Source organism: Apostichopus japonicus, chromosome 3 (genome assembly GCF_037975245.1).
Source record: "Apostichopus japonicus isolate 1M-3 chromosome 3, ASM3797524v1, whole genome shotgun sequence".
In the NCBI taxonomy this organism is placed as follows: Eukaryota; Metazoa; Echinodermata; class Holothuroidea; order Aspidochirotida; family Stichopodidae; genus Apostichopus; species Apostichopus japonicus.
The window spans coordinates 4,471,696-4,490,778 of NC_092563.1; the positions used below are offsets into that span (position 1 = coordinate 4,471,696).

A 19,083-nucleotide genomic window follows, 5' to 3' on the forward strand; every position below is an offset into this window, starting at 1 on the left:
TTATACTTCCGTATTAACGTGTTAGGCAGAGACTTACTTTACAAAAGGACTTGGTAATCTTGTTCAAAAGGATTTGGGAGAAAGTTACAAATAAACATTTTGATAAGATCACTTAAGTATCTTTTGTCACAATAAGTGTTAGGCTAAGATCAATAAAATATAAGCAACCAATAGTTAAGTCATTGTTAAACTTGTGAACACTTTTAGACGGTTACAATACAAGTGACAAACAACATGTGATGAACTGGGAGAATCTAATCCGTTTATATCAAGAGATTTGAATACAAAAGAAGTTTGAGGCAAATTACGTGGTAAGGAACGCCGAATGGTTACAAAATAGGGATGCCTTTCTCTGTTCTCAGTGTCAGTCGTAATATTTCTGTAATGGGCCTAATTAAACTATTCTGAACTTACACAGTTAATCCATGATGGCTCCATAGCCGATCATGTTGAGTTTACTATAACTTACACATGTGTATATAGGCACATGTATACAATTGGTCTTTGCACTGTAAAGTTTGTGTCGCCTTTCACAATCAGATTAAGAGCAAACCTAAAACTCTTCTCGAAAGGTGTATGGGAGGTCTAGTGCACCCTGCCTCCCCACTGGAGTCAACATCATATATGTTCCCCTTGTTTGGTAGCTTGTTTTGTTGAATTGCTTCCTGCCTACAGTCCATATTGAAAGTGTTTACTAATCTCGCATTCCGCAACTGCTTAAACTTCTCCTCTCGCTATTTAGTTTCCATATTTTAGTTTGGCTGTGTTTTTTCATCCCCCAACCTCTTCCCCACATAAATGAGCTGTGCGTCACCAAAATCCCCCCTCGTCGCTGCCGATAACGTGTCCAAAAAGGCCGGCCGGCCTGTTTAATTGAAGATTGGGAACGGGCTGTACGTATGCATGGTATTTTCCAATTGTATTATTAGGATATGTAAAGCCAATGCAGAATATATGCCCTATCTTAAAATGAGGGTGGGGGGGGGACCCGCCTATTTCATTGTTCGAGTCGAGGAAAGAAATCAATTTATTCTTTATACAGAATAGGCAGTTGGGTGGACCCAATTCCACTGATGGTAATATCGTATGCAGGCCTAAGTAGTAGAAATGAGAGACATAAACATATATGTATAAATAATGTTCTAATGTTTTGGGGTAACTTCAGCCGCCCAAACTTTAAGAAATAATAAAATTGGGCATATCGTTTTGCACATGATTCAAGAAATTTGTGGGATATAAAATTACCACATTTGGTCTAACTTCGCTCAAAAACCCACAAGTTATAATCAATCAACCGGAAGTAGTTGTAACTAAAAAGTGATTTAGACAGAGGTGGTGTCCAATTACATGTGAATCTCATATATATGGCTTGAAAATCACCATGACAAAGTTACAACGCACAAGTTACACTGAATAATGAACAATGTGAACATACATAGGGAATATTTAGAACTCTATACCATGTCTTTCTTTCGAACGAAGTATGTAGTGATAAAGGTTATTTAACGTAAGTATCACTTCACGTGTTCGTTTCATATTTGATGAAAGTATGCAGGGAGGGGTGACGCACCACGCTCCAAAGTCCCCCACCCCACCCTCCCTTGATTTTTTTGTGGCAGTAAACATTAGTTATAACTAAAAACATAATAAGTTTGATCATAACTTTTTAGCGCACCGTGCTTCCCACGCCCCGCGCTGACATTTTTGTGACACTAAGAATTAGTTCTATCTACAAACATATAAGTTTGATGATAGCAAAGTACACTGTATATTTTTTTAAATAAAAATAAAATAAAACTGTTAGCAAACTGCTTATCCACTTTTTAGCACGTTATGTGTGCGTGCATTAGTTCCTTTCAATAATATTTCTGATGCCACTATTTTTGGTATTACTTTCGATATACAGACATTTACCTCCACCCCATATACTTCCCGGACCCCCCCCCCATCCTCCCGGCACTCCTTCCGCGAAATCCTGGGATCCGACAGGTATACGGATTGTATCACTAAATCTGTACAAGTCTTTCGTCAAATCACGTGATCAAGTCTTGCACTGAGAGATGTCATCAGCTAATATTTAAAGATGTTCTTTTACTGTTTATATTGTTGTCATTGTATTTTTAGCACGGCACTGCAATTTATTCCTTGTTTATATAAGAAGTTTGCACTGCAGGTAAGAGTCAGTAACTCCATCCAACTGACGATTGGAAGAGTAGTTCACAAGCAAATGACAGTTTATTTGAATGAATGATTACATCCACTCTATAAAGGACTGGGAGGTTACATTTCTATTTAACTTTCTTGAGTTAGATGTTTGTGATTTTGCTATTACAATTAAGAGAAACATATTGTTGAGGTGTTACTCTGTATAAACACCTCGTTTGGAGTAAATTAGCGGCAGTTGAAATTGTAAAGATCTTAGCAACAAGGTATGTCAAACCGAGACAGCAAATCACCATCGAGAAATATATATATATATGGGTTGGGGAGGCAAAGCTAGACTGTAAATATATAATGAAAAGTTTGGTCTAATATTACCTATAAAGCAAACACACCATTCTCTTACAATGGCAATCAATACAGTATATCGACTCAGATACACGAAAAAGACAAACCATACAGATTTCAATGGGGAGTTTAATCAAGTTGTTGAAGAACAAACAGTCGAACAAAGCAAGCTAGGGCATTAAATTAAAAACTAAAGCTCAATATGCCACATCGAGGAAGACAGTCGACAGACCAACAAGAGTGTAACTTGCCAAATCAAAAAGTGAAAGGGATATGGGGGGGGGAGTCTTTGATCAATCCGAGGCTGTCGGACTCGGTACAAGAATCAAGTGGATGTTAGTTACTATATTTACGCGAAAGTTGGTAAGAAGTAGCTCTTGCCAAGCTGATTCTCTAACCTAAAGTGGAAGTTTATTTATAGGTTGGGATAAGGGGAAAACGGGATTATGAGGGGGAGGGGTGGGGAGTAGATAGACCAGCTTCCTAACACTAGTATATTTCACCTCCTCTGCTTCCCGAACTAGGAAGACACTTCATGGACATGGTGGATCATTCACTGCAGCAATTAAATAGTCGATTAAAAAAATCTTTTCCCCTTAAAATTAAACAAAAATCCAAAATAACAAATTTATATTTCAACACGAAAGGTCAAAATTTCAAGCTAATACATCTTCTCGAATTTTTTCATACAGCGTCTAAAATTGTGACATGAACAGTTAACATTTCGAGGTGCGAGTAGCACGTAGAATAATTGAGAAAAAGATAGAAATATTGTTACAAAAATCCAAAACTATAGAAGAGCGATTCGAAATTTTTATATTAAAATTCAATTATGAGAAAAAAAGTATTAATTATGAAGAAAAGGTTGAAATTTTTCGTCGCGAGAATGTTTTTTATAAACCTTAGTTAACGAATTATGTATATTTTGAGTATATAGAGCCTAGAGGTCAATTGTTTATTTATATATATATATATATATATATATATATATATATATATATATATATATATATATACCATGTCTATTTCAACATAAACTGTTCGTTTTTCTGTATGTTGTAAGCGCATCGATTTTGGATGTGAGGTATTGGTTTGTCATTTTGCCTTCAGTAACAAATACGAATTTGTTTTATCATCAAATTGTGTTTAAATGTCTTCACATGTTATTGATTTGAAATATATATTTTTAATTTCGGTGGGACAGTTGGTTGATTTAGAAAGTCATTAAATAGTTTACTATATCTGATATCGAATTATGTATTTCTTTTAGTGTTAATGGCTGCCTTCTTTAGAACAAGTGCCCTTAAAATCACTGACCTTCCAGCATAGACGTTTGAGAGCCACGAGAGACTTCCTAGTAATCTTGCATGCACTGTTTTTTCAACCAAACAAATATGTTCTGTTGATAATCTTTATGCACGCCTCTGACTGTCCGAGATATTTACATATAGTTGTATGCACCCGCAGCGCGAAATTCAGTAAGATTGACGGATTTACATCGGCCCTTCGCACCAAAAACGGAAAAGATGTGAATCATGAACAATGTATCCCTTGCGCAATGATGTCGATTTGAGTTTAATTATTAAAAAACTTGGTAAGAAATAGTTATTTTATCCTCACGTCTTCTCATTAATAAAGGGAAAGTGGAATCAATAGCCTAACGTCTTTAGCCTGGCTTTGGACAAGTTATAATTCAACATAAGTACCTGTTTCGCGATTCTGTTCGATGCCGGTTTAATACTAATACTGCAATGCATTAGCCTACCCAACAGTTCGTCCGACAGTTACTTATTTTAACATTTAGGTTAGCGCCTAAATGCGATGAATTGGCTTTTATCATTAGGCCTATTACAGTCACCTTACTGGAATAGTCTACATGTTTTGAAGATAAGGCGAATGGCAGGCACTACTAGTATAGTCAGTATTGCGAAGTTCGCCATACTGCGAAGTTCGGGCACCCTAAGAAATACACGATTTTCACCATGAAAACCTACAGGAAGAGCCAAATTTCACCAAAAAGTACGAAGCTACAGTTATTTTCTCTCCAAAATGACCCGTGTGCAAGAAATTACTTACATATTTGTCAATAAAATGACGAAGATCTATGAAGTCTGTTATAATTACTGAAAGAGCAACAGCGCCACCAATTTTTACCAGCGCCACACTGTAGGTTGCGTGTCCGAACTTCGCAATACTCTAGCAAGAAATACCAGTTCCACAATCACGAAGAATTTTCTTGGAAAACAACGTGAAAACAGTTTGCAGGAAAGAAAGTTTGGCCGTGTATCGTACTAAAACACAATTCTCCCACCATATGAAGTATATTTTCTGGTGATTTAGACCAGAAGATTTAGTTTTGGGGTGTTTTAAGTCTTAAGTGGCCGAACTTCGAAGTCACCATCCTACTAGGTAGCCTAGGCTATAGGCCTAGGGCCTAGTATAGGTAGGCTGCCTAGTTAATGTTATGCCTAGTCAGTTACCTGACCTTTAAGAAATCCACACTTCCACAACCCTTCAAAGCAACAAAACACTTGGCACTTTTAGCAAGGTTTAGATCAACCATAATTCACGATAGCCAACAGTATAGTACTGAGAAGCGACTCTCCTAAATTTTGAGGTGCCATTGCAAGCCGCCATATCTGTAGTGTACTATGTACTATAACTACAATAACGTTTTACCTCTCCCAACAATCCCTTACTTTCCACATGGATATAACAGTTTAATTATAATAATACTATTTGTAACAGTTTGTCATAGACCCATGTTCTTATTTCCCAGAAATAATATGACACATTTTCTTTGTCCAGCTGCCAGGTGAATGTCTTAGGTCAGTGTTTTCTTATTCATGAATTATTTCTTAATTTGCCAGACAAATAGGTGCAACCCTACCACATGAAGGAACATAGTTTAATTAATAGCATAAATACAGTAATTTACCTCTGAGATTTACTAATTCTCATTATTGATACAATATATGTAGTTCACAAGAAAGATGTTATACTTGTCTTAAACAAAATTATGACATGAATAACAAGAAAGGAGAAAAAAAGAAGAATATGGGAGATATTTCTTCATTTGTTTTAATAAAGTTTTACAAATGAAAGAGCTCTTATATTAATATCTAGCACATAAATAGTCACTGGATAATTTTATAAGTTTACACTGAAGGACTTGCGTGTGTCATACAATGCTCCTTGCAATATAACGTTCCAATAATGTTCTACAATTATGTTTTACAAATTTATGGGTATAGGGAGAGTGCTAATATAAAAAAGCTAGACCTCCAGAAATGCACACCATTTTCTGCTTGTAAGAAACTGAAATTGTGGTTTAATGTTAACCTGTCATGTGATTAGAGTGGGGCCCTTTTTTTTTCTTTTCACATCTCCCATAATTTGTACTGAATAAAGAAATTGCAGGAAATGAAAGCATGTACCTTTCTTTAAATTTGTAGCTGACACTTGTTCACGTTGAGGCAATCTCTCCTTCTGTATAGAACTAACCTGTGAATCTAAGCAACCTGGCCATATACCTGGACATTCTATCATGCAAGAATCCAATGCGTTATGTTTTTCTTTATTTATTTAAAGGTCACGATGTTGAAGAGATTAGAGTCAGGACTTTAAAGAATTTGCTGAGCAAACTGGAACTGAAGTTATTATATGAAGAAGATGTTATTCAAGAACAGTCTTTGCTGATAAGACTGTTGGAATGGTTTAACTTCCCATCATGCTCTATGCAGACAGAAGTATTACAACTTATAAAGACATTGAGCAAGGTACGGGATCAGGGATGGGTATTCTACATTCTAACTGGATCACTGATTTATATCAATTTTATTTTAATAATGGTGATACAATTAGCATTAGCAGGGATGTGCTCAAGAATATTTGAGTGCCAGGTGGATTTGTGCGGTAGTGTGATCCAAGTCCAGGGGGAGGGGTCTAGGGGTTAGGGGTATACCCCTTCCTTGTGGAAAATTTTGCAAACGAAGTATACATGCTAAAGGTAACAAATGGTGCTATTTATTTGTGCCAAGTATTCACCCATATTTTGGTAATGGTAAAATTTGTTAAATTAATCATCAGAAAGAGTGCTGGGCGGAAATGTTTCAAATACTGTTTGTGCTGGGTGGCATTCAAAGGAAACTGCCAGGCGCAGCCGCCTGATGTCACCGTCTGGTGTGAGCACATCCCTGCATTGGAATTAACCTACCTCCATTACTGACCTTGAAACTGTATATAAGTTTTGCACAGTGATTTGGCCAGCTCTGATTTTTGACATGTTCATGCTTTTTGCAATTTGTAGGGTTGTGTTAACTGTTTAAAACATATTTTGAAGCTAGCAACCATTACTCATGAAACATCAGCTTGTAGTGGGTAGTAGTGATATGCTAACCCCGATCATGGATATTTACAGGTTTATATTTGAACTTTTGGAATGACCAGATACTTCTTTACTTCTGTTCTATAAAATTTGACATAAAGAGCAACACCACAGAACTACACATTTTTGTAATAATAGATAAATATTGATCTAATTACAATACGGATGGTAAGGGTAAAGAGACAAATGGGTTTTCATTGACAGTATTGGTATATTTAACAGAGCCAAGTTTTAGCTCAGCTATAAAGAGAATAAATAGATACTTTTTGTATGTTTTAAGAATAAGATAAAACATTAAAGCTCTACCTCTCTTTTCATCTATAGCATGCTTCTGCCAGTGAGTTATTTGTTCGCATCGGGGCAGTTGAATTTCTCTCTGAGTTGAGACAAGACCTTGACCCTCACATTCAGAACGAAGTTGACGATATCTTGGAGAATCTGTTTAAGCTTCCTGAATCTGACAAACCGTCTAAGGAAGTGACAATCAGAAGATTCAGTGAAGAATGCCACTACTATCCAAAAACAACAGAATTGTCAGGTATTACATGCTTATGTATCCTAAGGGTGACAGGCCTGACAAGGGCGGGGAGGAGGGTAGGAGGGAGGGGGGGAAGCTAGGGGTTTACAACCATGGGGTTTTCAAAGGTGCTGGGAATCATGGAATGAAGAGTAATGTATTTTAAGTTTCATAATATATATTTGCAAAGAAAAATAAAGACCCTAATTTTTTTTCTTCTCAGATTCTTCACCCGGTGTGATACAAGACCCTATATTTGATTCTCCACTGAGCTACTTCTCTCCAGAAGCCAAACATGGACCTTCTTTCCAAGAACAAACTCAAGGTCTCTCTATATGTAAGTTCAGCAATTTGAAAGAAAAAAGAAATGAAATTCCTTTTGTAATTTCCATCAGAATATTTCCTACATTTGACTACAGGAATACTTTTTCTATTAAGAGAGCAATATGCACTGAATTTGGGATCTCTTTCCTCATAGGAATATTTTTTTTATTTGACTGAGCAATTAAACATTTGCCTGATTCTTTGGAATTGTGAAACTACTAGCTAACTTACTATCATTGAGTGAATGTAGCTTGGAGGATGTCTAATTAAAATTCTACTTTCATTTGTTTGTTGATCCATCCATCCATTGATCCATCCATTCATTCATTGATTGATTCATCCATCCATCCATCCATCCATCCATCCATCCATCCATCCATCCATCCATCCATCCATCCATCCATCCATCCATCCATCCATCCATCCATCCATGAATTAATTAATTAATTAATGCATCCATGAATTAATTAATTCATTAATGCATCCATTCATACATTGATTCATCTAGTCATCCATTTATTCACTTATCCATGAATCTATCCATTCATTCATTTATCTATATATCCATTCATTTATCTATCTAATCCATTCATTTATCTATCTATCCGTGTATTCATTTGTCTATATCCATACATTCATCTATCCATCCATGCATTCATCTATCTATCCATCCATTCATTTTCTCGCTCCATTCATTCATTTGCCCACAGTATGGTTACTGTGTACAGTCTTTACAAGTCAAATAGAGTATGTCACAGCGGTATGTGAACAAGAAAATAAAGGCACAAACAAGTAGTCGAGTTTAATGCAGAGTATATTGTATCTTCCTTGGCTGGATGTATGCTACTAAATACAAATGGTGAAAGTTGCATCTTATATACTCTTTTACAATGGATTACAAGAGGATGGGACAGGATGTTACTCTGTCTACATAAACAGTGGTTAAGCTAGTGTGAAGCTAACCACACATCCTGCTGAAGATTACATAATAAAAGGTGCACAAACAGGTGTAGGGTTTTGGTTGTAGAAAGTTACACTGGAGGTAGAAAGTTACACTGGAGGTTACAGTGTGGATGATCTCCTGTGATAACAGTAAAATGCTCTCTGTTATAATTGCCTCTCCCTTAAAAAGTTTGGTCCCCAAATGTCACAGCGGTATGTGAACAAGAAAATAAAGGCACAAACAAGTAGTCGAGTTTAATGCAGAGTATATTGTATCTTCCTTGGCTGGATGTATGCTACTAAATACAAATGGTGAAAGTTGCATCTTATATACTCTTTTACAATGGATTACAAGAGGATGGGACAGGATGTTACTCTGTCTACATAAACAGTGGTTAAGCTAGTGTGAAGCTAACCACACATCCTGCTGAAGATTACATAATAAAAGGTGCACAAACAGGTGTAGGGTTTTGGTTGTAGAAAGTTACACTGGAGGTAGAAAGTTACACTGGAGGTTACAGTGTGGATGATCTCCTGTGATAACAGTAAAATGCTCTCTGTTATAAGTACAACAGTAAAGTGTTAAGATACAAGCCTGGTTACAATCTTTAAAAATGGTGTAAAAAGAAACCTTAAGGGGCTCATTTAGTTGAGTGCTCCCAAAATAACTAACTACTGCAGAGTGAAAAATTGCCCTCAGTTCTAGGAGTCTGCTTTGGACAACAAGCAAGGAGCATAATGCAAAATGGCTGCTTTTAAGTAGCTTTATTCCTTGATGATCTATGCGATGGTTTCTTCCTTTTTATTAACTAGCACTTGGAGGAATGAGGGGTGTCCTGTTTTCAACATTTCCCTGGCTGATGCTGACACCTACAGATAAACATGTATTGTCATCTACAAATAAGTGAGTTTCCTGTTTTGCTTCTATATTCCTGTCATGAGAACGATACAAGTAAAGCCGGGCCCCGCACCACCAGACTGAAATACTTCTCAGCTTGATCGTTGTGACCTAGTTTATCAATGGTTGGGGGAAGATGCAGGGCCTGTACAATTGAACCCTGCACACTGACAGATAAATGAAGTTTCAAATATTTGACTTTTCCTCAGTTAGAAAGTTGTAAATTTTATTGCCAAAAAAAAAATTGTTTAACCAAATTTGAAGCCTTTTTCCCTTTTTCATTAGTTGTGGTGTAACTTTGATGGACTTTAAATTACAGATTAGGTTTTCAGGTATCTTATCTGTCCTTTAATTATCAGCTATTGGACCATCAGATTTTAGCTGATTTTTGCTCAAACTACAGCTTTCAAATTGACATCAGTTGAATTGGGTACCTCAGTAGTTGAAGCAGCCAGTTGCAAGTCCTTGTTTTCCAATTCCCATTGAGTCCTCTCAAGTATTAACTAATGTAAAGTTCTGGACGACCACAAGGAAGTATGTCATCTTGCTGATTAATTCAGCTGATACAATAAACTTTACCCCTATTAAGAATGATTCATGTATCCAAGTTGGCTAGATATAGTTCCCTCTCCTTTTGAAGCTGCACAGGCCTAGATATAATTGCTGATGCATATTTTCTCATTGTTTCTTATTTCCTCATCAACGTCACTCTCCATCTGTAGTTCTCTGTGCAGCTCTCGCCAGGATGTGGTGAAAACTTCCTGCGACTTCTTATGTGATGTAGTTCTACAAGATTTCCCAGCTGAAATATTCCTACAGAGGCCTCATATTATCAAAGCAAGTCTCTCCATATATTGTGTTATACTAAAATTTTAAGTATTTCTTCATCATAATTATATCCATGGTTTAACCTTTCATCTAAAGAAATGTGGTCATGCTTAGGTATTTGCATTGCAGGAATGAGGCCGCCAAAAAAAAATATCATATTTCTGAGAAGAAGAATGAAATAGAAAATGGTCATGACTGAAATGGTATATGACCCCTCATTCAATCATATTTGACCCCCCTCCTACAACGTACATGAACCCCTCCTACAATTGTAGATAATAATAATAATAATACACAGTTCTTATAAAGCGCAAATACACACTTAAGTCTCAGTGCGCTGATTATTATTAACCCCTGGTCATTGGTAACTTGTCACACCCACACACCAAAGTGTGCACAATTCAATCAATCTCTCCTGGGGCACCACAGTGCACCACAACCACGTGTCCCCCGGGAGACTTCCCATAGGGTGCAGCCACAAACCGGCGCACGCAACTATATTTACAAGTTACCTCGCAAGTCTCCATATATACACCTGGGTGAAGAGAGGCAATGGAGATAAAGTGCTTTGCCCAATGACACAATGCAATGATCTGGCCAGGGCTCGAACCTGTAATCCTTAGATCACAAGTCCACTGCCTTAACCACTTGACCACAACGCCCTCAAGAGATGATCCCCTTCCTATGATCTTATATGACCCCCTCCTAGGATCGTACTGAATGTGTTTATGGGTATCATGTAAGGGTTGGAGTAGTTGGATGTCTTTAAGAATTGTTTATCCTTGAAATTGTTGGTTTCTAATAACATGTTTTGTGATTCCCACTCTTCATTCACAAAAGTAATAGTAAAAGTCAAGTTATAATAAAATATAAGAGGAAACAGATATATCTGATATGAAGTCAAGTTATATTGATCCCCTTACATGACAATCACTCAATAGCGGAGCACTTCCCAGTGGGGAGGGGGTGGGGGTGAGGTCGGGTGGAAACCACAAGGAACGAATAGTAGTCATTATCACAATCTTGCATGAAAACCTAATTTATAGCAGAAATATGCCTCAGAATGCACCATTTTGTGTAAAAAATTTGTTCTGAGGGAGGACCACCAGACTCCTCTACATGGGGCATGGCTTCAGTGACCCCAGGACCACACTCCCCTCCTCCTTAAAACCCTGGATCCACCCTCTGAGTTGTGGAGACTTCACCTGGCCTAACAATTTATGACACACAACATGTGCATCTGGAATGGAGAATTGGCTTATCCTTATCGAGATTTTTTTCTTTCTCTTTAGATTTTATATCTTACTCTTATGTTTTCTGTTTTATCTTGTCACAGTCACTCTTGTCAATTTTAGCTTTAAGACCTCCACAACTAGAAGACCAATCATTGATCTTGAAAGCTATCAGTTGTCTGAGTGACCTTTGTCGTTACCTCTGCGAACGATATCACTTCTACCACGACCCTGACCTCTACTGCCCAAAGCAAGGTAAACTTAAGTAGATAAGATTATTATATGACTGCTAAAGGTCATTGTACTTTAAGGCAGCTGGTTGTTTCAATTACATAGTCATAATTCCACTCATGAACAACATCCACTGAAATATTTGAGCAATATCCTGTATAAAATCTGCAAAGTTTTCGGAAACAGTGGTCTAAACAAGTGTTCTGGCAATCTGTTTCACCAGCGACCTAGAAAGTGAACATTGCTTGTAAAGCCTCACCCACCTTGATTGAAATCGAGAGGAAAAAAATATAGTTGATTATATAGCTTTTATAGACATGTATTTCATTTACTATAATTAGTGTGTGATAAAGGTTTCATTTAATTAATGAAATGAAAATAAATAATTTAGTAATTGTTATGATCTTGTCTAAAGTCCTCAAAACCCACCAATATTTTGTGTGCTTCAACTTTGGGTTCAACCCACATTTTTCTGTCAGTGAAGTGCTTGTAAGAATCCTTACATGTTAAAAAAACAATTTTTTTTAGGAAACATTATTTTACTCCTTTTAATCTGACAGAGTTTGGAGTTTCTCAGACACAGTCAAATGCCTCCTCCAGTCAAGGTCTTCCATCTCAGTCAACCAGCCAATCAAATCTCAGCTCCAATTCAAGGCCTTCCGTGATTGGTCATCAGGGACCCAGAGTAGGTGGCGATGGAAAGGATTGGGACTCTCCGAGTTTAGAGTAATATTATTATCGCTTTTTTTTTATGTCAACCAATGTATCGATGATATTTCATATTTTGATGAAAAACCTCCCACCATATATAAGTATCTCTTACTTCAAATTTGAAACACTTATTTACTTTTTATGTAAACTGCATGGTGTTGTTGATATTCCTGGCTGTATACATATTAAAAAAAAAATTGCGATAAAAGTGAAAATGAATTCAATTCATATTAAGTAATCTGTAGAAGTAAATGGAATACTGCCTGGAAAATTTATAAATAATGGAAAAAAGAGTGACTAAATTCATGGCTAGAATGGGATTGAAAGCAGTGACATTTGGGTTACAAGCCCATGAATTTTCTCTGCTCTCTTTCCATAATTTCATTTCATTCTGTATTTGTTCGAGTTTTCCCAGGGTCAGGGAATAAATTTCCCCTGTATAGTATTTTGAAGCATCATTTAATAATATTTTTTTTCCCTTCGATCACTGCTTCCGTCTTCATCTGAATTCTCATCTTTCCTCAGTTCTCCATCAGCGCATTCAGAGGCAGAGAGCGAGGACCCTGTTAGTCTCCAGTTCTCTCAAGTCACTCTTCCCCAGTTCTGTGTGGACGTCTTACAGAGAACTCTCTCCATTTATCAGGACTTTACCGGTCTTGATGTCTCGTCCAGAGCTCTCCCTCTCGTCTGGCGGGTCGTTCGTTTGATTAAGTTGTCCATTTCATCGGAGATCTGGAGCGAAACTGGTTTATCTGGTAGAGCGTTGGTGAGTTAAATAAGTCACCTCGTCAGTAAAGGAATTTATCGCTGATGTTTCATAGTCTTTCCTATAAAAGTTTTACTCTTACATCATTTTTCAGGACCTGTTTGTTTATTTTAATCTTTTCTTTTTCTGAAATCTAGAAAACATTGGTCCTTTAACTTCAAGTAACGACCATGGCACCCGAGTAGAGTTTGCAATACCATTGGTGGTTCCTGATAACTTTCTCATGCCATGACCACATAAATCATATGATTTTTGCTTTTTGTCTATTGTACGGTTGTGGTAGGATTTGGCTGAACCGGTTTTGGTGCTGGAATATAGTCGTCTCACCAATTTCGTCAATGAGCCGGTGTTGTTCAACTAATCATTTCTAAATTATAAAAAAAGTGATATTGCATTTTATTAACCTGAACTGAAGGTGGTTGTCTATGACCTTGGTATTCAAACAATTTGTTTTTGCTTAGTGTCCCCAAGTTTCACCTTCATCAGCTTGTCAAACCTCCAGTGGCAGATTTTGTTGCCTAGGGAACCGGTTTAAGACGAGCCCCTTTTACAATTTTTATATGATTAAGGTTATTGGGTTGCAAAAATGGTGATATATTCTGCAGCTATGGAAATAATTTATGGTCAAGATTTTTGCCACCACAAATATCGGCAATTACTTTGTCTTCCAAATTTTTTTGACGAACCTGCACAATTTTTTCATTATGACCTAAAAAGGGTTGCGACCCCTACTTTGGATACCAGGGGTCTATTAACATGGTCTTTGAAATTGAGTTGCATACCATGAAGTATCCTCATAGGCCACATTTACCAAAAGTGTAAGAAACAAGCTAATATGTATCAGTAGCGGTTTGGATAGTTTTATAAGCGGCCTTTGTGTTTAGTCCAATGATCAGCCTCCTGCCATTTCAATAGATATGGGATAATTGACAGATTAAATGTCCAAACATCATAGAGTAAATTTTCCCTCCTTCTTATGATGTATTTTTTTGTCTTAGTTTTACAAAACTAAGTTAAACGGTTGTTAATTCTCGTTAATTCTAAGAGACAACAAAGATTTCAATTCAAACTAAAATAAGTTTTTTTTTGTCTTTCAATTAATTCAGATTGAGAAATTGAATGACAGCTTGGAACTGCTGGCAAACATTTTGATTCAGTCCAATCATAACCTTCAACAAACCTCTGAAAGGTCAGAGGTCATCGAGAGGTATCTGTCTTACGTATCATTGATCGCAGTTACAGTAGAATTGACGGTCGGCATCGTTCCTCACTCTATGGTAAGTCTTAGTTTCATGTTAAATGGTTATCAGGTTTGGATAGATTTATTTATATATTCATCACCATATTGCATTTGTTCGTACGGTGATTTATTATGCTAACTATATGTGTACTGACAACAAAATATTTTGTTTTGCCTCATTTTTGCCACTGTTTTAAACTTGGAGTGGGGGTTGGGTTCCCAATTTATCCAAAACGTTTGCAGAATTAACAGAACAGTTATGAATTTGGTGCTTTCATATCTTGAGACATCGCAGTTTTGAAGCAGAAAAATTGGACTGGAATCCTTAAAGCGAACCCAAAGACAATTGAAGGAACAATTGATTTCATGATATCACACCTGTTTGCTTCAAGTTCACATTTGTTACAACCTGTCTTAACTGCATGTTATACAAAGGCATATAGAGATTGATTGCAAATTTTAACGAAGATTCCAAGAATTGTTCCTTTTTCCATAGTTCAGTTTGTTTCTTCTTCTGCAGTATCCTACTAACCATCGTAATTATATGTAGCATTCCCTCTTCCCACTTATTTCATAAAAGCTACTTTTTCCCCCCTTTTCTCTCCCCATTTCTTTAGTCGTCGTCTGTTTTACCGGAGAGTTTACTGTCCTCCTTCTACCAAATTGTTACAAATCCGTTCATATCGGAATGTTTGCCTCGTGTGAGGGCGCTGTTGTTACCCTATCTGAAGGAGGGAAACGTCCAACTTCTTAAAACTTACGAGGATTGTGAGACCGTCTGCGAAGCAACCACAAAGGCAGCCGAGTTTCTCAGATCACATCGAGAAGTAAGTCGATTGATGTGTATTTGACTGCTTCAGCATAAGACAGACTAGAATTGTCAACACTCAATATTCACGGTCACGGTCAGATTGTAATATGATTTAAGCAGATGCTAACAAACTGTTGACTGTTGGAGTCAAGTGATTCTTGATACGAGTGACCTAGTTGTTGACATGATGGGACCCTAGTTAACATGATGGGCTATTTTTAAAAATTTTGCTGAAAAACTGTTCAATACTGCAGTCAGTTGGTGCCTGGTCCCAGTAACTGAAGTGTAGACCCTCGGTATTCAAATCTGGTTTGCTTGGTGACATTAATTTTGCACCTTGATCATGTGGTGACCCTCAAGTGAAGAATGTTGTAGCCTAGGAAAGAGGCCTATAAGGTGGAGGAATTCCCCTCACATTTGAGAGATTAAGAATCTTCAGTTGCAAAAACTGGTGTCATACTGTGTAACTACTGAAATAAAGAAATTGCAAGTTTCTTCCATGAATATCTGCAATGGTATTCTTTCCCTTTGGAAGTTTTGGCAAACCTCTAAAAAAAACATTATTGGCCATGGTTCGCAAGCCCCAGTTTGGATACCAGGCGTGTAGACCACACTCTTTGAAACTTTATTCATCTTAGTTAATGCTCATACACTTCACATCTATGTATGTTTAACAAATGATCATTCTTTATATTCATGACTTTATACCTTTCACACAAATTTTTCAATATTGTTGGTGACATTTCATACCCAGTACCAGTGACTAAGGTATAGACACCTGTTATGCAAATTATATTGTCATCATTTTCATCATTCTGTTATAACCAAATTCTGAAACACCAAACTGCTGTGCAAATTGTAAACATTTAATAACTTCCTGCAATTTCTGTTTTTTTTTTCTCCAAAGGGTGGTGACATCACCAAACTTCTTTCTCTTGGGGAGCTCTCCCTGCCTGCATTGATGTTCCCTGAAACACTTCCAGTCGTCGAAAAATTTGTGTTGCTCTGTTCGACGAGGTAAGTTTTAATACTTTTTTACTTTATCTTTCATTTCATCTTTGCTCTCTGTACAATCTTTCAATCATTTCTTACTTTGCTCTGTTCATTTTTATTTATCGATGAAACAGTTTTATTTCATGTTTGTAGTGTTATTGCAGTTATGTATTACTCAAAATACTATTGGCTAAAGTTTCTTTCTCCTCGTTTCAGAGATGCAGACTTGAACCAACCTGAACAGACTGAAAAACTACTCTTAAAGTTTCTTCTAAATCCTTCAACAGCTCAGCACGCCCTGAACTCATGTCGATCAATCGTTGAGGTAAAGACAAAGATTTGCATGAAATTTACAAAATGTTACATTTCAAATTCATTACTCATCAACATTGGAGATATTCTGACCAAGAGGTTTAATGCTAGGTTTTGAGACAAACGACAAACCAAAATATAACGTTATTCTATCTTAGATGAGCTCTTATCATCTAGGAGATAGCCGATGGACTACTGATCTATGTTCTAATGAATATACATTTAGACTGACCAATCATAGCTCTGCATTTGTTTGTCTGTATATATTGTGATGTAAACATTGACCAGTTGAATTCTCCCCATTCAAAATTGATGACAACTGAGTTTGATTGACTCTATTGATTGATATGTTTGTTCATCTTTATTCAAACTTTTCTCTAATCTCCGTCTGGTACATGATTAACTGTGTTTATTTGCTAATATAACATTTTAACGTTTCTCTAGGAATCTCTGAATGTTTCCCAAGCCAAGGATCCAAGCTGCAAGGCCAGTCATAACGTCAGGTTCTTGCTTCATCCATCTATTCTGAAGTCTTTAGCCGAACAGCTTTCTGGTCACAATGACACGGTATGCTATCTCCTTGGTTAATGTACTGATTCTTATACCTCATCAGTGTCCCCCCCCCCTCTCCAACCCCTAAATTGCAGGGTACAGAAATTGCTAGTAGATATCAAAACTGCTTTTCTGCTTGATCTTATTTGCATATAAGAATTGGGGGGGGGGGGGTGGGCTGCAGTCAATATTGACATTATTACTGTTGAGTGAAAATACTAACCATTAATGGTCACTGTTGTGGATGGGAAGAAACACCTCATATACCTTGGAGAGAATAATTTTTATCAAAAATAGAATCTATTTTATTTTTGTTTTAAGTTAATTATTTAGTTGTTATAAAATTGAAATTGAAACTTTTTATCAGATGAAAGAGGCTGCCCTTAGTATTCTGTTGCATCTACTGACTGGGAAGTTGTTAATGGTGACGGATGTCTGGAACCAATTCATCACCACATGTGGTCCCAGTCTGGCCCTCATTCAGGTAAGACTACAAACGTATACCTGCACGGTTATTTCAAGTTCAAATGCTTAAAGGGATACTCTGGTGGTATTTGTTAACAATGTAAAATTTATATGAAAAGAGAAAAATATTCCACACTGCTAGTTGAAAACCCCATTGCAATATCTTATCCCTAACTGCAAATGTAGTTGATTGAATTTAACCTATTTTGACTGTCTAAACCTTCAACTACTCCAGTAAGTTGGGTCTGTGATGTCATCTGGGTAAATGCTCTTTGAAAGCTTTACTTTAATAATAGGCTATTATAATCTTCTTCTTGATCTTCTTGATGTATTCTTGAAACCTGATACATTTTGGGATTATTGCTAAGCTGTAAAAGTTCTCTGTATTTAGAAATTTCATCAAACTACAACTGTTTTGTAGAAAAATTCTTTATTTTCCTCTATGTAGATGAATGATTGAAATATTATAATGAAAAACAAAGACATTTTTAGCTGATTTGCCCTGATGACATCATTCATTCTGCTCTTGCCAGATGCATTTACACAAAAAAGCACAAAACTTGACAAATTTATGATTTTGCAAAATACAAAATGACATCAGGATAAGGTTTGTCCTAAGATTCAGAAAGAACTTGGTCAGCAATTTTACTAAGCGATCAACTTCAGCCACCAGATAATCCTTTTAAAGCAGTTTTTTGTATTTTCTAAATTAATTCACAAAGGTATCCTGTAAGATATTTAGATGAATGACTGTTAATAAGGATGTCATAAATTGTTACAGTCAATCTCAGAAATTTGGTTGCCTAGCGATGTGTTCATGTAATGCTAAGAAAATTACTAAACACTTTCACTTTTTTCCTTTACAATTTGGACTTTTATATTTGGTCATTATAAGTCGGTATTAATCATTTTCCTAAAGATGGCGGATACTGAAAAAACATAAAATAGTTAAGAGGAAGCATCGATCACACATTGTCGTTTTATGTTTCTGTGAATGAGATGTCATCGTACATTGTCAATAATGTGTCCTTGTAAGAAGAGTACATAATGGTTAGGAGTAACAAACTCTTACTTACAATGTCTCTCTCTCTCATCTAAAGGCGCAAGCTTACAGAGATATTACCTTACAACATGCAGTGAGGGCGCTGTTGATTGATGATATCCGTCAAGAAACGAAGAGTCTTACGCACCTACAGCATTTGAGAGTGTCGTTAAGATTTCTCCTCATGAAGGACAGCAGGTAAGCAAATAGACAAATCTGTCATTATAAGCCAGTACTCTACCAAACTGTGAGATTGCTAAATCTATTGACAACATGAAAGATTCACCATTCATTTTTTTCCCCTTCCCCTTCTTGAGGCAAAGT

At 36.6% G+C, this 19,083-nt stretch overlaps 1 protein-coding gene across 2 annotated transcripts in view; it reads left to right on the top strand.

Moving 5' to 3' along the window:
- The first annotated feature begins 3,639 nt into the window (after nucleotides 1-3,639).
- LOC139960900 (rotatin-like) overlaps nucleotides 3,640-19,083 on the top strand; it is a 55,994-nt gene continuing 40,550 nt past the window's right edge. The window contains exons 1-16 of one of the 2 annotated variants that reach the window (XM_071959584.1): nucleotides 3,640-4,102; nucleotides 6,100-6,287; nucleotides 7,220-7,433; nucleotides 7,636-7,749; nucleotides 9,492-9,582; nucleotides 10,299-10,413; nucleotides 11,741-11,891; nucleotides 12,428-12,593; nucleotides 13,104-13,344; nucleotides 14,451-14,621; nucleotides 15,202-15,411; nucleotides 16,303-16,412; nucleotides 16,605-16,713; nucleotides 17,145-17,267; nucleotides 17,620-17,736; nucleotides 18,818-18,957. In XM_071959584.1, the coding sequence (XP_071815685.1) occupies nucleotides 4,051-4,102; nucleotides 6,100-6,287; nucleotides 7,220-7,433; nucleotides 7,636-7,749; nucleotides 9,492-9,582; nucleotides 10,299-10,413; nucleotides 11,741-11,891; nucleotides 12,428-12,593; nucleotides 13,104-13,344; nucleotides 14,451-14,621; nucleotides 15,202-15,411; nucleotides 16,303-16,412; nucleotides 16,605-16,713; nucleotides 17,145-17,267; nucleotides 17,620-17,736; nucleotides 18,818-18,957 (2,312 nt within the window). In that variant the 5' untranslated portion in view covers nucleotides 3,640-4,050. The remainder of the gene's footprint in view (nucleotides 4,103-6,099; nucleotides 6,288-7,219; nucleotides 7,434-7,635; nucleotides 7,750-9,491; nucleotides 9,583-10,298; nucleotides 10,414-11,740; nucleotides 11,892-12,427; nucleotides 12,594-13,103; nucleotides 13,345-14,450; nucleotides 14,622-15,201; nucleotides 15,412-16,302; nucleotides 16,413-16,604; nucleotides 16,714-17,144; nucleotides 17,268-17,619; nucleotides 17,737-18,817; nucleotides 18,958-19,083) is intronic. The other variant, XM_071959573.1, reaches the window with a different exon arrangement.